Source organism: Nestor notabilis, unplaced genomic scaffold (assembly GCF_000696875.1).
Source record: "Nestor notabilis isolate BGI_N333 unplaced genomic scaffold, ASM69687v1 scaffold13842, whole genome shotgun sequence".
NCBI classification, from domain to species: domain Eukaryota; kingdom Metazoa; phylum Chordata; class Aves; order Psittaciformes; family Psittacidae; genus Nestor; species Nestor notabilis.
In genome coordinates this window covers 23,217-46,515 of record NW_009917980.1, presented here as the reverse complement: position 1 = coordinate 46,515, position 23,299 = coordinate 23,217, and the positions used below count along the sequence as shown (strand labels likewise).

Below are 23,299 nucleotides of genomic sequence, written 5' to 3'. Positions count from 1 at the left end.
TGTTTTCACCATGCAATGAGAAGAAGTGGGGTAGGGGAGGAGAGGGAAGGAGGAGGCAGAACAGCTGCAGCAGCTGGAGTTGCCAGGATCAGTTTGCCTAGCAACCCCCATTCTTAGGTAAGGGCATCTACTTCAGTAGCAACAGCACATCAGAAGCAGCCCTGACTTGGTGAGCTGGGTGCATGCTAGGAAGCATGGGAGCTGCCAAAACACCAGCCTTAGGGCTCCGAAGCCTCCTGAGTTTATTGGTAGGTAAAATACATAGATCCTCTTACCAGAAGCTGTTCCTGTGGTATGTGCATACGGAAAGAACTGTATATGACTTATTTCAGTGAGACAGCTATTTATAGTAGGCAACTGTTGAATGTTACTTTAGTAATGTAGGAAACAAGAGTAATAGAAGAATATATTGGAAAAATCAGTTGTATAGTTCCATCTTATTCCATGAATGCTGTCATTGCAAAACCCAGTAAATGATTATCCTCTGATAATATATGGAAAAATTATAGCAGATTATACGAATAGAAATTGTTCTCTATTACTAGAAGTGGAATACGACAAGGGTGTATTAACATAATATTCTGTTCTGTTCATATATACCCTGGAATGTATATTTTAATATATGATTAATTTATCTTCTGTAATGTATAATGTATATTCAGCTACTGTTGTAATTCAGTCTGTATTTTGATGCTGTATTCTACCTGTAATAGGCTTATTCAATATTAATATTATCTACAATTATATATTTTAACATTTTTATAATTAACAGTTATTTTATTAAATGTATAACAAAAATTACTTTTTATTTCGGTGTAAAAGAAACTAAGCAGTTTAGAGCAGAGGGTTTGCCATTTTAACAAATTTTAAAGAAAAAAAAATCTTTAAATCCTTGAACCTGGTTTGGTTTTTTTTAGAGAAAACCTTTTTCAAGAGAAGGATTTATTAAGTCCCTTCATTGTTTCATGGCTGATTTCTGGATGGATCAAAATAATATACTGATTTAATTTGTATACCCCTAGGAAGCTGTCGTTTTTTACTCCAGAAGTTGAAGAGAGCAAAATGTGCCAGGCTATGTGTCTGCATTTGTCTTGATTTCTTTAGAAGAAATGTGAACTTTGGAGATGGAACTTCTCCTTCCCCTATTTCCATATTGACTTTTTTGGGGTCTATTCAAATGCTTTTTTTCTGGCAGGTGATATCAGTGGAGGGGTGGCATGATTTAGATAACAAAGACTATGACTGTTGGCCCCTGGAAAAACCAGATGAGTATAACATGCTGGACTGTGGAGGTGAGTGAGTCCTAGAGCTGCCCAAGAAAGATCATCTCATGCCTAGGGAACTGTTGAAAACCCAAAACTGAAATACTTAGAATAATACAAGACTCATGAGGAATGTTATGCATGGTGAGAAGTATCTGAACTGGTGTCAGCCTGTCTTGCTAGGGAAATAGTGAATGAAAACAACCAAATATACTTCAGAGCTATTATTTGTCCAATATTCATTTGTTCCAGAAGAAAAAGTAATAGCAACAGCTGAATCCCTTCCCCCAGGAAGACACTGAAAATATTTAATTTCTCATTAGAAAACCAAATGAAACTTAATCCAAACAAAGCAGGCAGGCAACTCTGCATTGCAGCAAATTCTATTGAGTCATTGCTGACATTTTGTAGTGTCAGTTCAAAAGTGGACTGTGTTTAAACCCTCCAGCCAGAAAGCATAATCACCAATTCTATACATCGTGGTTTTCCACCTTGCTCAAAATTGTGTCTGTGAGTACTTAAAAACATCTGCGATATTTAACCACTTATTTAGTCAGTTTCAAAAATGAATTCATCTGATGAGATAATAAAGAAATAGGTATTCTTTTTTTTCTGTAGGAAATCAATTGTTTGAGATTGAAAAATAATTAGAGCATCTGAGGTATGGGATATTGAATTTAAATATAAGAATCTTTTATACGGTAAGGTGATCAAACAGTAGAACAGGTTGCCCAGAAAGGTTGTGGTTTCTCCATCCATGGAGATTTTCATAACCCAAATAACAAAGATCGAGAGCAATCTGCTTTAGGTGATCCTGCCTTGAGCAACACAGATTTCGACCAAATGATTTCCAGATGTGTCTTCCAATTTCAACTCTTGTATGATTTTGTGACTCTGTAACTGATAAATAACTGATGTAAAGGAACACTTTTGTTTATGTTGCAAAATATAAGACCAGAGACAATGTGTTTCAATAGGGTTTTTAGAAAAAAACTAGAACCCCTGAGAACTAATACTGGTAAAACACTCCAGGAAATAAACTGCTGGGTCACACTCTGAGCTCAATATTGCAACATTTTCCAAACAGTTCTGTTGAAACAGTGAAACTCAAGAACTATCTAGATGATTGTTAACTAGGACTTTTTATACTATTGCTTTAACACTGAAACAACTATTCATCAGAACAGCTGTTCTTAACTAATAATCAAAGTGTGAACTGAGTACAAGGGAAACTAATATGACCAGGTTGCTTAATTAAACCATACTCTTTAACACCAATTTTAGAATGAACTCCAAGCTCGATTCTGCCTTTCTCTGTGGTTCTTCCTTGTCATATTCTGGGCACTGCTAAAAGCAAAGCAAGAGCTTTGTATATTTGCCAATATACTGTGGCCTCATTGCTGTGGATTTTACTCAAGATCTTCAAAGCATCTAGATGTGAGAGTATCTGTCATTGAAAGAAGTGTTTTATTTATCTTTGTGAGAACTTTAAAGGGAAGTAGAAAGTAATTTAACTGAAATTTATGCTGACCTTCTCTGAAGCACAGCTCTCATGCCTTTTAGTGCAAATCACGCTAGTGTTTTTCTGTAATTTTTTATGTTGTAGTTTCTCTCATAGTATTAGCATTTATAATGTGTGTTTACTTTTCAAGGGAGATGTGAAATCAAGAGATGAATTTACAATTTGCTTCTTTATATCTGAAAGGGAATTATGTTTACGGGAAAAAAAGCAGCTTCAGTAACAGTACAAGTGAAGAATACCTTGTAAAAACAACTCCAGAGTAATAAAAGTTTATAATTGAACAACAACAGAAAAGTTAGATCTCTTGAAGATCAGGTTTGCCCATCATCTGCAGAAGGGATTTAAAACTTCCTGGCAAACTGAGAACTACAAACTTGCATGATGTGAGTAATTTGATGTGGTGCAAATTAACACCTTCATCCAGCAATATGGAAAGATGTAGGTGAATGGAGTGGGAAGATTTTGATAGCATCGTTTAAGAATAAGGATTAAAAACTTCTCCCACCTCTTATCTCAATTCATTCTCTCGCTCAGAGCTGGTAATACAGTGTCTCAGGGTCAAGATAGATGACTGGGATGAATTTTCCCAGTGAGAGTGTGGAAAGGGAAGATGATAGATGTGCAAATAGCATTCCTTCTGCTGTCATCTGTTCTAGATGTGATAGAGTTTTATAAAATGATAATACTTTCTGAAATATATCATTATTAGTATATATAATTTATGTTTCATGAGGTTAAGGGTTTTGACTGAATTTCATGTGTACTAGTTAGCTTTCTTCCATAGTGAGGTGTGCCTCATTATGCAGCCAAGAATAAAGAGCAATGTTTACTGCCTGATCAAAGAGGAAGGCAAATATATCAGGAAAAGTAGCACTGCCTTATACTGGGAGTAAAGCTACTTTAAATAACACAACCATATTTTTTTGTCATATTTCTCCAATTGTTTGATCTTTTCTAAGTGAATGTCAGAAGTGTTCAATTAATGTGTGTTTGTGTTTACCTATACAGCCACTAAAATGGATGATTATTTTGGGCTCATAAAAAGCAATGGAACAATAGACACCACAAAGAAAGTTTTACATTTGTATGCATCTGTATAGTAAAAAAGCATAGCACATACGTTTGCCCGTGATTGTGTTTTTTCTAGGCCTGGAGATGGCATGGGTGCAAAGGCCTCCGGAAAAGACTGTGAGTGGGGAATTCTTCAACGTGACCTATGCAGTCTTTGCATCAGACAGCTTTTTTCAATATGCAGTGCAAAATGGAATCCTTTTGCACAGGTATTACCTCCTATAAGAATACTTTCATGGTCATGAGTATATGAGGATTCTGTGTGTACATTTTTAGTAGCACAATTGGAACATAACTCTGGGACTCCTTGCTAATTCCTTGCATCTCTTGAGGTCTCTTATAGCTATTTATAAATGGCTTTGCTCTCAGAGCAGCCATCAAGGCATGCTTACCTGCATGGTCAAGGATAGGGCACATCATCCTGTATCTGCATTACTGTCTCAGTGCAATTCTGAACATCACTTGCTGCCTTCTCTACACAAAGAATTTACAACTAAAGTTTAAACACAAGTCCCAAACTAGCTGTGTCTTATACTTATTTTAATCATAAGTGTGTCTGAAGTGCACAACATGTATATGAAAAGAGGATGGCCCAATCCTGAATCTACTGAATTTTGTAATGAACTTATTTTGATTTCTGTAGGACTGAAATCAGTCCAAAAGCTTATATATATCAACTCAGATACTGTGTTGGTAACTGTACACAACAGAGGTTAAATACAGAATGTTTGTGTTCAAGTCCCAATCACTAAAAGGGTAATACACCCTGATTTTACACCTTTGTCTGTACATAGCTTTTCTCTACCTGTATACAGCCTTCCAACATCTGAAGGGGGCCTACAAGGATGCTATGGAGGGACTCTTCGTTAGGGACTGTAGTGGTAGGACAAGGGGTAATGGGTTTAAGCTTAAACAGGGGAAGTTTAGATTAGATATAAGGAAGAAGTTCTTCACAGTGAGGGTGGTGAGGCAGTGGAATAGGTTGCCCAAGGAAGTTGTGAATGCTCCAACCCTGGCGGTGTTCAAGGCCAGATTGGACAGAGCCTTGGGTGACATAGTTTAGTGTGTGGTGTCCCTGCTCATGGCAGGGGGGTTGGAACTAGATGATCTTAAGGTGCTTTACAACCCTAACTATTCTATGATTCTGTGATTCTACGAATGTCTGCGACAAAAGCTGCAACTGCATTTCCCCATTTTCTATGCTGTACTTGGTTAGTGTAAGAGATGTTGAAGGAAAACCTCACATTTTTCTTTGCCAGTTTGTTCATATTGCAAAATTTAGATTGTAGAAGCTGTCAGCCAGAGAGGAATTTTTTCATATTGAAAGATGACTTGTAATCCATTTGCAATGGCAAAAAGTTGATATCGTATTTTGATCTTCTGTGTACTCTGGCTACACAATTTTGCAAAATTTGTTTATCATGTTTTCTGAGATTTATGGCTAGTAGTAGTTCCAATAACTTAACCACAAGGCAGATTCTTTCACTACTTGGAAATTGATCTATCTTTCCATGGAGACCCACTCCCTTAAATCACTTAGGAATTTGGAAAATTCTTCTCTTTTTGTACTTATACATATCCTGCATATAGATATCAGAGGGCAAACATTTAAAAAGAGGGAAAACTGTGCTGCAATTTTTCAAAGGGATCAAATTTGCACCTCGTTTTAAGTAGGTTATCTAGTTGACTCTTACAGCTTACTGTGGCTCACCCAAATATGGCTGAGGCTAGCAAGTCAACATACAGGTGTCAGCAAAATTGTGTGGAGCCATGATGAAGATATTGAATAGAAACCACATAATACAGGGTAAATTACCGAAAGCAGCTGTGAAGACAAATACATGATAGAAGTAGGCACCAACTTGCTTAAGTATTTTTTTAACTGCCAGCATGGCCTCAAAGGCCAAGATACTTTAATATTTTATCTCTTTGGATGTCTTGAGGATTGACAGATTTTTTTACCTCAGGTTTCAAATGTATCTGTGCCTTTGTAAATCTGGCTATGAATACAATCTGTATCAACCTGATCCCTTTTTTGTGTTTATTTCTTATAATTCAGTCCTCTGTCTTAAATATGCTCCTTACTGGCTAGTTGTTCTTTCATTAAAACAAGTGAAAAAATAAATCCTGGTGTTCTGGCATTTCTTTATAGAGATCCATCACAAGTACATAACATTTAGACTAAACTCTACAACTAAACCTGGCTATATCTATGGAGTAAGCCATATTTGCAGAAAATTATTTTATTTTGAATCCAAACTTATCGGGGTAATAACCAACTGAAAGAATAATTGAGGAAACAGTGGGAAAAATTGTTGCATTACACATTTCCAGATTACTACATTTGTCTTTCAGGGATAAAGTTACAAAAGGCTCATCTTGTTTCGCAGAACAGCCTATTCATAAAGCCCATAAAAATCTAGTTTTTCTCTAAATTTTGGGTTTGGGAATTTGTATCTGATATTATTGTCCAATACCATTATTTTCCTTGGTGGTTTGGGTTTTGGAGCAAAGACTGGAACTAAATAATACGTATGAATCACTAGCATAGATGAAGGTATATAATTGACAACACTGAGAATTAAGGTAGCCAGGGACTCATATTTCTGATAGTGGAAGTAGAGTAATGGTGTCTTCTTCTGTACCAGATGTGCAAAGCCAACTGACCCCATTTGGTCAAGAAGTCAGTCTGGGGAGACAAGCAGAGTTTGGTACCTGCTTGCTCATCTACTGCCAGAAGTCTCTACTGCTTGACAGAAGGCAGTGGTCCAGTTGACAACAATCTTCATGGCTCCAGGAATGCTTCAACCAGAAGCGAAACAAAAGAGAAAGAAATGGTGTAACAGTGTTTATTTCATTGTGTATGTTTTTGCTGCTATTATTCCTGTGCAGGATAAGGAACAGGCTCTAATGTTTTTGTTGCAAACCTGAGGAATGAGGAATAACATAAAATTTCTCTCTCTCTCTCTGCTGCTTGGCAAGCAATGCTAGTGCTGCAAAGGAATTCTGTGAGGAGCACGAATGTCCTGCCAGCTGGAAAGACGCAAATGGGGAGAACTGCTGCGTCTACCATGCCAACATCCACTCCTGTCCTTTGGCCTTCATGGTTAGTAAAATGGTGCAGCATCATATGCTCTATTCTTGCTACTGGATGAGACATCGTTGTAATAACCAATTTCAAGTTCACGAAGTCTTTCTGTGATTACAGTTAGACCAAATCAGTAGTTCACTAAAACCACTGTGGGAATATCTGTCAGGTTTTGAACATTTTGCAATGGATTATGAGGCTGCAAAACAAACACATTTTTGGGCAAGGCAGTGTTCAGAATCTCTCATTATGTTTAGTGGGGCCAGTTTCATCTCTTTAAGATTACTTGACCCAGATCTTTGTGCAGTAATTAGAGAAAGACATATCATTTAATTCTAAAGCAAGCAGGGAAAATTGTCAGTTGGACTTGTTACTATCTCTGAAGTTTGGAAGAGGACCATGAACTGAATGGTTTGCTTGAGTTACTGAAGATTCATGGAGTGTGTATCACTGGCTTGTGAAGCCTGTATACACATGTCCTGAGGTTGATGTTTTTTCTGTGTTAGATCAGAGAAAAAAAAAAAAGGAATGCAAATACAAGATAGCAAAACTTGTTCATGCACTGTAAGCAGGATCCATTCTCAACTTGTCTGCTTGGCTTATTATAAGTGTCTGTCCTTCTCTGAAGGAAAAAATGAAGTTCTGACTCTAACAAGCCTAACACTGCATAATAACCTTCATGCAGGTGACCAGTCTTTCTAGTTGATCTCCCTTTTGGCAGTCTGATACATTTTCTGTGATCAAAGATGGTGCAGTAGAAGGCCTAGCCTACATGTCTTGCAGCTATGTCACATACCCTTGTGTGTGAAAGCTTAAAGTTTCCACAAAAGCTCTAGCTTACTTTGTGGCAGTCCCTTCTTAGGTTGCTGTTTTCCTAATGACTCCCTGGGAGCTTTAGCTGATATCAGGAATTTGGTTTAAAAGAAGAATGTCTGCTGGAACCATGACATCAAAACTTTTGCCTAGAACCATAGTAAAGAACTTCAATACCCCGCCACTGTGCTGACCTTTCCATTATTCCTTAATTTTATACTTTGTTCTGCTTGTGATTAAGGTGTGGAAAAGGTGAAAACATGTAGCCAACATCCATCATCTTGCTACCATGTAGTACTGTAAATATTTCACTTCCTGCTTAGAAGAAGTCTAAGCAGGTTGGCTATCATACAGCAAGAAGGCCATGAATATCGTTGCGTAAGACTGACAATACACTTCAAAGCAATATTTTTCTGTTATTCAAGAGGAGGTTTTGTTGGGGTTTTTTGCACTTTTGTAACTTTTTAAGCATAGTATCTTTGTTGACATGAACATAATTTCTTTTGATTTGGTCTATGTCTTACACTGCATTGAAAGAAATGCCTGAAGAAGTATCTGGAGTTAGGAGAAAAAAATAAAAATAAAAAAAAAAAAATGAAAAATAACAAGACAGGCAAAATAATGCTCTGTGGTTGCAATTACTGGAAGGTTTATATCTTAACAGCTTTAGTGAGAAATGGTCTGCAAACAGGCACAAAAGAGTTGCCTGCCTTCCTTATTAAAGAAATAAAAAAGGTGCTGTATCAAAGTGAAACTGCAATAAAACCCCTTTAGAAAAAAATTAAAAATGGGATTGGATTCTGGTTCTAATACATCAAATCCTGAAAAAGAGTATTAGCTTCCTAGAATTTCTGCAGATAAATTTGGGACCACATTTTGCTTCATCTATTTAAAAAAAGTAATAATATTTGTGACATTCTAACTCAGTATAGGAACAATTGCTTTTCTCATATTTTATCTTTTATCACATAACAGTGTTGTTTGTACTTTGTACTTTGTTGTTTGTATTTTAATAGATTTGGCTGTAAAATATCACTTTACTTGCTGTTAGAGAACACAAGTAATTTTAAGAAAGTGAAAGAGGAGGAGCTAGTATTTTCATTGTGTTGTAGTTTACTGACATAACCAATATCTCTGATAAAGGGTCGAGGAGGCATATGTGGTCCGTGGATCCCAGATGATGGCCAGATATTTACTCACACTTTGTCTACAGCTGGCAAAATGAGCCAAAGAAACTGGACTGCCAAGGTGAGGTATATTTATTGCATACAGGATTTTACATGTTTTGCTCTTTTCAGAGCTTACTTCCTAGTAGTTTAGTGCTGTTCATGTCCTTGTTCCCCTCCTCCTTATTTGTCAGTGTTATGTCTGTATATGATGTATGTGGCCAAGCAGTATTAATTGCCAAATGACTTGGAAGTAATAGCTTTGTAGACCTCTACTCTTTAGGTAGTTAGTAGAAATAATGGGGATGGGATGGAAGAGAATAGCCTAACCTGTCCATTTAAGGCCTACACTAACAGTATATTGTGTTATTAACTAGACTGTGTTGCAGGTTAATGTTGTCGTTAGGGGGCTTCTACCCAGCAGAAGCAATGGGGAAGCGAACATGACAGTATGCACAGACTGATAGACCTGCTTTTCGAATACATACCAGCAGAGGAATCAGACATGCCTTTCCCACAGGAGTTGTCTCTCCTGCTTCTGTTTGTCTTGTTAGTCAAGGACACATGTCCTTCCTGATTCTGAAAAAAATGCACGCATTATCATAGAATCACAGGATCGTTTGGATTGGAAGGGACCTCAAAGATCATCTAGTTCCAATCCCCCTGCCATGGGCAGGGACACCATGCACTAGATAAAATTGCTCAAAAGCCCCATCCAGCCTGGACTTGGACACTTCAGGGATGGGGCAGCCACAACTTCTTTCACAAGTCACCACAACTGGACAGTTGTTATAATAGCCTACTGTATGCAAGTGAAATTTTGATGTTTGGTGCTTTTTCATTTGTTTGGCAGGTTGTTTTAGTTCACGTGGGCGTGACTTCTCTCATTGCACACATCAGAGTTGGGAGAATGCAAGTTGCTCTGGAAGCAAAAACCACAGTCCTCCCTGCAGTAGGTATGATATAAAGTGAAGGTGTGAGGGAGTTGCTTATTGACTGCAAATATCAATGCTTTTATCATTCATGGGTGGTTACCAGGAGCAAAAGAGACTTCTAGCCCATACCCCACCATTGAAAATACACATAAGTCTTCCTAAAATTCTTCTTCAGATAACACTGAACATCTGAAAAAGTGAGCTTCTAACCTGTGTATGAATCCAGAACAGTAGGAAACCAGTCTTTTCAAATAGGTCAAGTCAAATACCATGACTAGCAGCTTCAGGTTCTACAAGGCTCATCTACAGTTGATGAGGATGTGAAAATATTCTTCCAGCTAGTATGTTGTGAGGATCTGGACACTTTTCATCTGAAGGGTAGCAGACTAGCCTTAAGCATATTGCAAAGATAGAAACACATCTTGGTTCCCTTGTTCACAATAAAATTCAATTGCTCCCAAAGGTATATGTCTTTCTTTCACTTTAGATTACTGTATGCAGGGAAGCAGAAGTAACCATAACAACTCTCTTAGTAATGTAAATGTTAAAAAGTGGAGTTTATTTAATTAATTAAACACACAACCTTAAGAAAAATACTGGCTAAAATAGGAATGTCATCACAGTACTCTTATTAGCTATTCTTCTGTAAGGTTGAGAATATGTTTCTTGATGTTATGGAAAAAGAAGGAATCAAGGTGACTGCAACGTGGATGGAATTATTTAGCTATAAAATTTACTATTCATTTCAAAACACTTGCAGCTGAGTTTTCCAGGAAACTTGTAATCTATCAGAAAAGAAATTTTAAAAATGCAGCTCTAACCATGAGACAGAAAGTGATTTCTGTACTTACCTTGGTTTTCTACTGGAATTGAATGGACAGAGTCAGAATTATCACTGAGCAGTGGATTTTGTTTTGTTGAGGTTTTGTTTTAAAAAAAAATATGTTACCTAGTGACAGAATAATACTTTTGGCTTGTGTTAGAAGGCTGAAGTACAGCATGATATTAGTTTAGTCGTAAAGGTGAAATTGAAACACCATTCAGGACGTGGGAGAAGGAGTTCTGTTCTTTAGGGCTTTTGTTTTAAATCACATCTGATACTGCTGATAATTTTCATAAGACTTTGGAGAAAAAGAAATCCTTGAAGTATGGGTTATAAGGTTTCATTCTGCAGTACTCTGTGTCTTCTGCTGCTGCTGAGGAAGGGTCACTGACTTCAGGGGATCTCAAGAGCTGGACTAAGTACAAAGAATATGAAAGACAATGCCTGACTTGTGGAACTTTAAGTCTCAGAAAAAGCAGATGGACAATGAGAAACAGAGTAGTGATAAAGTGATTTATACACAAAACATATCATTACCAATTTAATCTGTTCAAAGAGATTCTGTATCACTTTCAAAATTCATATTATTCTTTCAGCTGCTAGGGTGCTATCTCTGGGTTCCTCAAAATTTAATCCTTCCAGTACTCTGAGGTTTCCCAGCTCAAGAACAATGTATTTTAATCTGAATACAACCTCATGGATGGATAAAACTGCCCTGAATATTCTGACACATGTTTCTTTTTCTAATCAGTCTGTGGAGACGACTTCTGTGAAGAAGAAGAAGGCTGCTCTATCTGCCCAGCAGATTGTGGGGAATGCCCACTGTCTGCTGATGCTAGGTTAGGAATTGCCTTACCGATATGTTTAGTCTTCACAGGCTTCATTTTCACAGTCATGGTAAGTATTCTTCCTCTTCTCTCCTATTTCCTTTTTCTCCCATCATTTGGCTAGAGTGGTGTTCTCTCTTTGTAAAGGGATAGATTTTCTTCTGCATCTGGAAGCTGTAGGCTATGGAAAAAAGCAGAGGGAAAGGAAGCAACATTTTTGGCTTCCTTATGAGGGGAGGCTCATCGAGCTAGGAATTTTCATCCTGTAAGAGAGAAGACTGAAGAGGAATGTAACAGTGGGATGGATATATAATGGTAAAAGAGGAAGAGGTTTTTCACCACATGGGAACTAAGGAGTGGTAGTAAAGTAAGAGTACTTTTCACTCAGAATAAAACTCTTATGAAATTAGCTGCTTCAAACCCCTGTGGAAGTCAGAAGTATAAATGAATTCAAATACAAATTAGGTAAATTCATGAAGGGATTAACTCCACCAGGGGCCATTAAATCTCAGAGTCCAAATACAACTTTTAATGGAAAACATTTGACTTGAGTTATTCTCAAAAGAAATAAAGAAAGGAATGAAATAATAATTTGGGGTAGGTGGGTGGTCTTAGTGTAACTGAACCAATTTGATTAATTTTGCATAATAGTTGTCTATTATAGCAGACTCATGAAGAGAATAAAAAAGGGGATAATTAGAGAAGAGTGTATAAACATGGGAGAAGTAGTTTTGGATTCCTTTGAATGAAAATGTGTATAATGAGGAGACAACATGATATTATGAATTACTACTTCACAGTGCTTCTGGGAAAGAGGATCTACATTCCTTATGGGTCTTCATCTTTAAAAAGGTAGATTTCTGAATTTCATAACAAGGATTCTATGATTTAGCAGATGGATATGGCAGTTGTAGAAGCATTATACTGACCTTGTAAATAACAGATAATTTATTTGGGGTTTGACCTATGAGTCCTGTAAATTGATAGGCTCCTCTTTCCTCAGGGATTCCTTCTTTTTCCATCTTGTATTGCAGTTGCAGTGAGTATCTGAATTAGGCAAGTATGCTGAGAGTGAATGAGCAGGAGAAGGTTGCAGGATTGAAAACTGGCTGGATGGCTGACCCCAAAGAATCGTAGTAAATGGTATCACATCTAGTTGTGACCGGTCACTAGAGGTGCCCTTCAGGGCTCAGTGTTAGGTTCAGTGTTGTTTACTATTTTTGTTGATGATTAGGAAGAGGGGATTGAATGCACACTCAGTATATTTGCAGACGACACCAAGTGGTGTTGGAGTTGGGTGGGAGTGCTGGTCAGCTGAAGGACAGGAAGACTCTGCAGAGGGATCTGCACAGGCTGGATCGATGCGCTGTGGCCAGTAGTATGAGGTTCAACAAGTCAAAGTGCCTTGTCCTGCACTTGTGCCACAACAACCCCATGCGACACTCCAGGCCTGGGGAAGAGTGGCTGGAAAGCTGCTTGGTGGAAAAGTACCTGGAAGTGCTGATTGATGGAGCTGAACATGAGCCAGCTTGTGCCCAGGCAGCAAGAAGGCCAACATCATCCTGGCCTGTATCAGCAATAGTGTGGCCAGCAGGGCCAGGGCAGTGATCATCCTCCTGTACTGGGCACTGGTGAGGCCGCACCTCAAATCCTGTGTTCAGCTCTGGGCCCCTCACTACAAGAGAGACATTGAGGTGCTGGAGCAGGTCCAGAGAAGGGCAATGAAGCTGGTGAAGGGTCTGGGGCACAGGTCTGACAAGGAACGGCTGAGAGAACTGGGGGTGTTCAGTCTGGAGAAGAGAAGGCTCAGGGGGGACCATATCACTCTCTACAACTACCTGAAAGGAGATTGTAGTGAGGTGGGGGTTGGTCTCTTCTCCCAAGTAACAAGTGGTGGGACAAGAGAAAGCAGCCTTAAGATGTGCCAGGGAAGGTTTAGATTGGATATTGAAATTAGGAAAAATTACTTCACAGAGAGGGTGATCAGGCATTGGAACAGGCTTCCCAGGAAAATGGTAGAATCACTGTCCCTGGAAGTGTTCATAAAACATGTATATGAAGCCCTCAGGTTTAGTGGATGTCTTGACAGTCCTGAGGATAATGGTTGGACTTGATGATCTTACAAGTCTTTTCCAATCTAGTTGATTCTATGATTCTCTGATTCTAAGGCTGATGGGCCACTGAGTAAGGAGGCCTGAATCACAATTAGGTGTTTTTTCTATTTTGTGTCTCTGTGGCTCTGTAAGTTAGGGACAGAAGAACTGTTGAAAACTGGTTTAGAATTTATAATCCACAGGGTAGCTGTGACAATGTGTTTATAGTATTTCTCCTATAAAACGTACGATCTAATAGAAATGTGTAACTGGACAGATGAGAAGTTCAGACACTTTTAATCAATTGGCATTTTAGAAAAAGCAACAGTTTCTTAGCCTTGAATAGGTTTATCTAACAGTCTCGTAGGAAAAATTAACCATTATTTCTTCTATTTTTCTGGTTTTTTTTCTTCTTGCATTTCTGTATACTTAGTCCCGCTAAATTCTACAGTAGCATCTTTTTGTTTTATGTTTTATTTAGATGATAAGTAAACAAGATAGGAAAGATTCTTTTATCCAGTTCAGTAATTAATATAATGTAAAAAAAAGAAAGATAAATCTGGGAAACTGGTGCCTTCTTTAATCATACAAGTAGAGGAGAGGATTTCAGTGTCTGTACTAAGCCTAATGGTCACTTTTAGCTAATACGACTTTGTTCAATCATACCTTTGCAAGATAAAATGTAGGTATCTTCTCAGAAACTTTTGAAATTGATGGGAAGACTTACTTCAGTGAGCTCTACATTTGTCATAAATTTCTACCAAAATATTGACACAATTTCCACACTATGTTCCTTACATATTATCTGGGCTTTCGTTACCTGTTTTGATGAATATGTAGTTCCTAATACTAAATTCCACACTATAGAAAATGGTATAATGATGGTAAAATGCTGCTGTGGTTTGATATTTTGGCATTGGCTGCAGCAATAACAACTGAACAATTTATCTGCTGCTCCTCTTTTGAAAGCTTGTGTTTACACTTTCTGTGTTAGTTTTGCATGTCAGCTCTACAGAAGATCTGCTATTATACCAATAACCTCGTTGCAAAGTACCCACAGATTTCCTGCCTAATACTCTTTATGCTGAAGTATCTGACTTAGTATGACCTCATTTGTGGATCAGGGGCTAATTCTATTACAGGATATAAGTTTTACTGCTACTTAACTTGGGGTTGGGAGGCCATGTGTTCTTGTCATGTGTTCTTGTCAAGCGTTCTTGTCATGCACTTATATAGCATAGGATATTTCCACGACATGAGGTGATGTAAACCTCTCATCTGATGTCCAGGCTGAGATGTAAATGCATAAGAAATATTGACAATAAAGGGGAGTTTGTAACCAATGCAATATGACAAGTAATTAGCTTCTAGAATACAGACTGTACAGGTTTTGAGATATTTATTAGATACTCTTCTCTTCTAAGCCTGTTCTTGGTTCTGATACTACTCCTAAGATATATGTTGGATGCTTAAACACCAGATTTTGTTTTCATACTTATAAACATTTATATATTATAAAAAATATTCACTGGTTTAATTCCTTCAAAGACAGTAGGGCTACACCAGGAATTAACTTGATTTATATTTGTAGTGGTTTCAATATCAGAAACAAAAGATGTTTTGGGATGAAAGCTGGATTATAGACTTCACCTGCATCAAACAAGGTTAGTAACTTGTCACTTTGATACTATGATCAGTTTCCTTAATAATTTTGACAAATTATCTCAGTCACAATTACATGTTTCAGGGGTCTTACAAGAAGTGAACCAATTTGTGAAAAATATATCCCAAGTTTCATCCCTGTAACCTCTGTGAGCTGATCACTGACGTTTTTGTTTATTGAAACTTTAGATGTCAAAGTAATTTGAAATAGTTTCCTTCTTTTTGTGGTGATTTGTAACTAAAAAAGAGAGGCCTATCCCAAAACAAACAGATCACCTCTGAACTTTGGAAAAATAAATTACAATTGCTTCAATGGATGTATCATTCTGTATAATTGATCCCACTAAGTTGCTCTGGATTTGCACAAATATAATGAGGGATGTAATGAGATCTTAATTTATCTTGGTGTTTGCTGTCTATGACAGACTTGCTGCAAAAAATAATTCATTGTGGCCAGAGTTGTTCTTTTATTTTACTGCTGGATATAAAATATGATTTAACTGGTTCTAATTAAACATGTTAAGAAGAAATCAGATGCTATAATGTGCTTTAATATACTACTAATACTACTATACTACTAATATACTTAAAATAAGTATAGATTATTTACTTTGTTGTTCATTATTCTGGTATTTGGAAGGCAAAAAAATGGCTAGACCCTCAAAAAGATTAAATATGTAGAAATATGCTGACATTGATAGATCTGTGCTGATGTACACTTTCTCACTTTCTGTCTCTGTGAGGTATTGCTAGAAAGATGTCTGCTTTATCTGTGTTGTATCACTGTTGCTAGTAGAAGTATCAAGGCATTCTTGTGTTAATATATAGTAGAGATACTTTCAGCCTTGGACTTGAACATTACTTTCTGTGTATTTTTGATATGATATCCTCATTGCTGTAAAGAACAGATGTTGGTTTGGTATCAGGCCTAGAAGTGATAATTCACAGTAATGAGTAATAAGGAATGATAATATGATGAGATCTGGAAACAGACAATATGTCTTCTCTGGACAGAGTTGTCCAGAGATATCCATAGTAGACTGAAATGTAAAGTTATGTAAATGGAAACACACAAGAAGTGCTGTACCCGGGGTATGTAGCCTGTCCTATGAAAACCTAGCTTTATTTTTTCAAGATAACTCCTTTTTTTGGTGCATTACACCACACACACGTGTATATACATGCACACACACACACTTATTCTCAAAGTTATCTCAGGGATCTCTAATGTATTTCTGGGTGGAATGCTGTAGAATGACTCCAAATGTCAATGCAATTTGGAACTGCATATGGATAACACTATGGTGTGGGAACACAGCAGTCCTGATGCAGGGCAAGATGCTGAGCTTCCTCAGCCAAACTTTACTGGCTACTGATACCAGGGAGAGTTGAGAGTTTTCAGCAATGCTCAGACTAATTGACTAAATCTGGATTTCAACTGGAGATGGTGAAATGATATGTAATTAATTAAATTTCTTTTTAAATCCATTTTGTTACCTTGAGATGGCCAACAGAGATCAAAAAACATATATTGAGATCACCGATTTTTTTTCATTTGACTGTATTGTTGCTCTTCTCTGGCTTCCCTCTGGTGTTAGAATCACTTCCCACATCCCTGAACTTTACAGTCTCTTAGAAGCTCCAAATAGACTTGTTAAAGTATGGCACAGGGCTTGCTCTGCTTCCCTGGGTTCTGTCCTCGGCCTCAAAGCAGCAACAAAGGCCAATCATCCCAAGAACAGAGGAACGAAACTTGCATCAAATCCTGAGAATTAATGGGAAAGATCTCTGGCAATGAATCACCTCTGGAACTTTTTTACATATTTTTTTTTTTCCCCCCTCAGCAGCGGTCATATTCCAAACAATGGCTTTCTGTCTTAATGTAAACAACACCAGCCAAAATGCAAATATTTGGAGAATTCCCTATATTTGTCTGCCTCTGGAGTTTTTGCCTTGGCAATAACAGGCATCTTTGGGTGCTTTTTCTCATCCCATATCCCATTTAGATCATGTAGTACAGACAGCAACGGGAAGCATCATGAGTGCTTCCCCAGCACCCAGTGACTCCAATGCCAGCCATATCACTGCTCTGAGCTCCTGCACAGCTGCTGCTAACATGTCCAGGAAACAGTACTTCACCCAGACTGGGAGATAGTAAGTCAATATATTTACTTGTTTAGTGCACTACCTGTTATACCATAATTTCACCTTTTGTTCTGGTTCTTGCCACTTTACTGTTGACAGATAATGTAAAAGCTTGCATTTCTCTTGTTAAGTCAAATCCAGTAAGTTAATACCATCAGCTGACTTATGTACCACATACTGGCTGTGGAATATCTTACATGCCAGGCTTCTGTTTTGGTTGTTACGTCTCCTTTTTTTAATACAGTCCTTTTTCTAAAATGCAGGCAGAGCATAGCTAGGTTCTTTGCACTGAAGAGTGGCATTCTATACAGTAGAATATTAAAAATCTTGTCCTTTAACCAGTTAATATGATTGAAAATACCGAGCATTTCTCCTCTGGATCACCCTATATGCACATCATAATACTATATGGCTATCTAGAAAGCAATTTTCCCCATAAAAATAATATGATTAGGGAGTAAGGACAGAATATGTGCAAAGATGAAAGTAATACCTACCATTTGAATACACAGGGCAGGATCTGTGCTTTGCAGAGTAGAGGAGTTTACTTAGAATCATCAGCTTAGGGTAGCAGCTGCCTTTTCAGCATAGATCACTGTTCTGGAAAATCACAGCCACTTCATTGATGAGACACTGTGTCCAGCATAGATCTTTTATAGTGAGCATTTTTTCTGCTTCTTTCTGAATGATGATATTTTCATCATCATCATCATCATCTTCCTTGGATGAGTCAAAGTCAACCATATTCATCAAGGCTGAAAGGTGTAAGAATGGGGCATTCAGTCTTATCAATGAAGCACCTACATCTGCTACACCAGAGCCCCTGAACTCTCTATTTGTATGGTGGGTACCACTTAAATTCCTGCATGTATCTCCACTGGATTCCTTTATTCTTCCAAGGAAAATTGCTTTGGTGTCTATCAAATTTAGCTGCTTCATCACTGAGAACGCTTCATCCGACAAGAACAAAATGATGTTAAATATCAATTGTGGGTCTTCAAAACGGTAGACAGAAGTAATGGATAGGAGGGATGTTGCTCAGGAATGTTGCTGTATGTGTTTCACTAGCTCTGACTTTTTTTTTTTTTTTGATGCTACTCCATCACTGAACTGCCTCAACTGACCCTAACAGTCTTGCATTCTAAATGTCATCCACAGATCAAGGATGCTTGATTATAATATCTAATGTTTTCCTTATCACAGAAACAGAGCCCTGTCACCTGTCATATACTCAGATTTACACCCATATATGCACATGCTTAAATTCTGTGCCTCAGCTCTAGAGATATGAAGCTGCCTACTGTAGAAGAAATATCCAGTCCATTTTTGTACTCTATTGTCTTACGAAGTTGGCCTAAAACTCTGTGAACAGCATTTCATTCTGTTCCAGCGATGGTAGAAGAGTGGCCATAAAAAAAATAATGAAGAAGGCATTCACGCTGTCCAAATCCATACGGAAAGAAGTAAAGCAAGTGAGGTAAGAAGTGAAACCTGAGAATTGTATGTTGTTCCCTTTTACACTGGTTCTTTAAGGGTTACAATCTGTCCAAATGTGACTGTTTATTCATGTTCCTCTTTTTTCAAACTTTGCTTTGGCACCAGTTTTACATTTGTCTCTACATTGTGAGACAAGGCACTTGGTTTTCCAGTTACCCTAGAAAAAGCAGGAGGGACATCCATGAAAATTGCAGGCGTGCTGTCATTTCTGTTGATTTTCACAGGGAACTTGACCATCCTAATCTCTGCAAATTCATTGGAGGTTGTATAGAAGTGCCAAATGTTGCCATCATTACGGAGTACTGCCCCAAAGGCAGCTTGAATGATGTTCTGCTCAATGAAGACATTCCTTTGAACTGGGGCTTCAGGTACAAAAAAACTTCTGAAAAGCTACATGAAACAAACTGTGCTATGTGTAGTTTAGGACAAGATGTTTATTCTAGAAAAAGTCCCTGGATAGACAGGCCTGCGCTGTAATATGGAGAGAATGAAGAAGTAAGAAAGAAATCCCAACTTGTCTTCTGGATTTTTGAGCAATCATATCTTTAGTGCTGGATATGCTAACTAAGCCAATGACTTTTCAACAGAGTCTAGTTATACTGCAAAACTGCTTTTAAACCTTTTTTTCTCATGAAGTATCTTGAGCATTCCCATTTAATTAAAGATCATTGCATCTCTGTTTGTGAAGGCATACTGGTGAAATGGTTACCATACCTACAAACACTACGTTACATTTACTAAGACAGAAAGTGAGCTCACATTGTCAATGAAACTTCCACAAAGGCAATGACATTGCTTTTTGAGAATAATCTTCTTGGTGCACTCTTTCTTCTTCTGCCTTATGTTAGCCTTCAGCAAAGAAAGAAATTGTAAGGGGGAAAACCCTCCAAATAATGTAAGAAGGCTAATAAAAAATTGTTTCTTTTGTACACATTTGGAAGCACTCTCCAGTATACAAAGTTAGTGGGAATTTCTAGAAGAAACTATCTTAAAAGAGACTACAGTCTGTGGACTCAGACAAACTGGCTGGGAGTTAAGGGCTTTCAACAACCCATTGTATGCATTTTGGTAAAATGAGCATGGGGACACAAACTGAAAGCTATTGTAGCTACAGAGAGGCTTCCTGAAAACTTCAATAGGCTTTAGAGCCACTTAAATGAAGGTTTATTGGAAATACTAGCTCACTGATTTTTGTCTTTCAGGTTTTCTTTCGCTACTGACATTGCGCAAGGAATGGCTTATCTTCACCATCACAAAATGTATCATGGACGGTTGAAGTCTAGTAACTGTGTTATAGATGACCGATGGGTTTGTAAAATAGCAGGTAAAAAGAAGATAAACAAAATTTCAGAACTTTCCAGCTAATCCACTAATGGATATCCATTTCACACTCAGTCGTCCTCCCAAGCACTTTCATGTTGACATTTCGTGTGGAAATGCTGACTATGCCAGACTTTACTATAACTCCCTCATCCTGAAGCAAGTTTCATGTTATGTTACCATGTCAAGTCATTTATCATGTGTCATTGATGCACACAGCAGATCCAAGAAATGATGGAGTTCATCAACATCAGTCTGACCAGAAATTCTGTCTCATTCTCAGTTTTGATACAAGGAGAAAACCTGAGCCATGGGCAGTGCTGTAAACGCATGTAATAATGCTGATTGATTGGTAAACACAAGGTAGTTTCATGGAGAAAAACTCAGAGCTCTTCAGTCCTGTACACAAAACTGAATCGTATTCTCCCAGAAAGAGCTACAGGTCTGGTCTGCTTCTGGTAGGGGAAGACAGCTTGTGGGACAGGAAAACCACTGGAGAGTCTAGTTTAGTTTGCAGCTGCCAAAGGGAATGAAAGCAATGCTCACCTCTTCTACTTCTTTCCCAAAGTAGTTATCACACTGTCCAACCCACAGTCATATCAAAACCAGCAGCAACAAATTCGTCTTTCAATGGTTCATCCTATGACTATGTCTCCTTCACAGGGTCATGCCTGCTTCTCCAACTCGTGTAGTATCCTGCTGCCTTCAGAACTGCTTCCTTTGCTTAGAGCCTTTTCTGGAGAAAAGCATAAAAAAATTAAGATAGCCGGATTACATCGACTGCACCACCATGGCACAGCTCCTCTGAATTAAGTGGGATCTATGAAATTGTTCAGAATTTAACTGGTGGCACTGTAGAGATTTCAAATATTCATGGTTTAGCTGGATGCAATAATGTTAAAGGTAGCTCACAAATAACCAATGTGGGAGCTATTTGAAAACCTCCAATAACTTCCAACATAAACAATGAAGTTCTAGGACTATATTAATTAGAGGTCATTCCAGACAAACCCAGACATCTGCATCCTGCCTTCCCATCCACTCAGCAGAGTGCTCTTTACATCAGAAAGAAAACTGAAGTCAGTTGTTTTATTTCTCCTCTTCAGCGCTGAGTCACATGCTGGGAATCTCTTCTATGTTATATTAAAAGTATAGTTGCAAAGATGTTTCACATTTATGCTGTTTTTGTTTTGAATCTAGTGGTGTGCAAGTAAAGCCTGCCATCTGATTTTCAGTAGTTCTATTCTGCCTAGCTTGTAATTACTCTAACAACCTGCCATCACAGAAAAGGATCAGGGGATGAGTAGGACAGAAACCTACATTTGCTAGCTCTTACACTGAAATGAGCCTGTTTTCTGAACATAATTTTATAAAATTGTAAAATAATTCTGATTGGGAGCAGCCATGTAGTTCAACTTGCCTGCTGTCATGTAGTCTCACTCAAATGTTTGCTTTCCAGATCCTGTGTTTGCAATTGCATTAGGGGGATGAGACCACCAGACACACACTATTTTTAGACTAAGATGTGTATTTCAAATAAGGAAAAATAATTCCTTTATACTAATTCTGTTACTGTCTACTAATGCATGTGTTTCAGAGAAGTACCCACCAAATAGTTTGCTTCCTGTTTTCTTCCATTTAGATTATGGTTTGCAGTCATACAGAAAAGAAGATTCTCTGGACGGGTCAAACTCATATCAGCGGCATTTGGCACAGATTTACACACCTCCTGAAATCCAGTCCCTTTCAGACTATGAGCCTAATTCTATGACAGATGTCTACAGGTAGTCAATTTTTCCTGTTTCTCACAATTAATAATCTCATCTCAAACTCAGTATTCGTTAATCACAGTTAAGATCAGTGTAATTCTGTGGTCACCCCTGGTAAATGTTTGGTTGTATATTTAAAAAGATTGATCTTGGAATACAGAACAGCAAAGGTATCACAGGATCTTCTCTTTCAAGGTAGTTAACCAAATACTGAATTCATTGACATCCTATAAAGGCAGAGTTGGCCTAATGATTTTTAAGGAGTTACTCTGGACTGGTAGATTAAAAAGGAATAAAAATCTGCTGTTATCTAGTAATTTTTTTTTCCCATTTCTTATGAAAAAAGCAGATTATTTTCAATAATGGCAATACTTTAAAAGTTAATAGCATCAATTTTCTAGGGTGTCATAGTACACATACGTATCCCACAATTCTATAATTACTGTCAATACATTCTTTTGCTGCATAGACACAATGAGAATGTTTGGTTTGCAGTGAAAAAAAGACGTAGGAAAAGGAAATAGATACTCTAGTGAATAGCTTCATTCCTTTCCTTTTGAAAACCTTTATAGGAGATCACTTTGCAATGGCTTATTTGGCTATCAGATTTAGCCTTAACAGTGACGGATAGTTTCTATCCAAACACTTTTCAGATAAACAGGATTACAATTAAATTTTCAGAGAATGATAATCTGATGACAAAGTCATTGAACTAGGTTCAAAAAACCCCAAACCTATATTTTTTAATTCTCGCGTGACTTTTCTGTACAAGTAGGAAAACCACTGTGTTCTTGGTGTATTCTATTTCATAACAATTATACTTCCTCTGTCTGCTTATTTCCAGTACTTTGCTAAAAGAATTGGAAAGGGGGAAATGCAAAATGGTGCTACAGGATATTTCTGGCCCTTTTTTCTTACTTTTTCTTGCTACATTCCCAGACCAGTAGAAGTTTTCTCTTTCCTGGTCACTTTGACAGCTAGCAGAATGTAAAGAACTGGAATCGAATGAGAGACTGAAATACTGATATAGCAACACAGCTAAGCATAAGAAGGCATGGTTATTATCACTGTTTATTAACAGCATTTACCGAAGAGTAGCTATTATTGCTTTTTATCAAAAACTCTGAGTTTTACTCTGGCTTGTACCAGGCCACAACAAATTCTTAGTGCCTTTAAGTGATTGTTACGGAGCTTTCATTGAAAAATCAGTTGCAGAGATAATGTCGTTTAAGTCTTCCCCTTTTTTCAATTAGAATTCATTAAAAATTATACAAAGACATGATTTTATAAATGAGATTTACTGGAT

At 37.6% G+C, this 23,299-nt stretch overlaps 1 protein-coding gene across 1 annotated transcript in view; it reads left to right on the top strand.

Moving 5' to 3' along the window:
- The first annotated feature begins 194 nt into the window (after positions 1-194).
- Positions 195-23,299, top strand: part of LOC104401798 (atrial natriuretic peptide receptor 2-like) — a 35,656-nt gene continuing 12,551 nt past the window's right edge. The window contains 13 exon segments of the mRNA XM_010009495.1: positions 195-248; positions 1,196-1,292; positions 3,932-4,064; positions 6,838-6,961; positions 8,900-9,004; positions 9,776-9,878; positions 11,432-11,577; positions 15,192-15,264; positions 17,269-17,416; positions 18,798-18,884; positions 19,129-19,272; positions 20,107-20,228; positions 21,867-22,008. Of these exon segments, the coding sequence (XP_010007797.1) occupies positions 195-248; positions 1,196-1,292; positions 3,932-4,064; positions 6,838-6,961; positions 8,900-9,004; positions 9,776-9,878; positions 11,432-11,577; positions 15,192-15,264; positions 17,269-17,416; positions 18,798-18,884; positions 19,129-19,272; positions 20,107-20,228; positions 21,867-22,008 (1,478 nt within the window).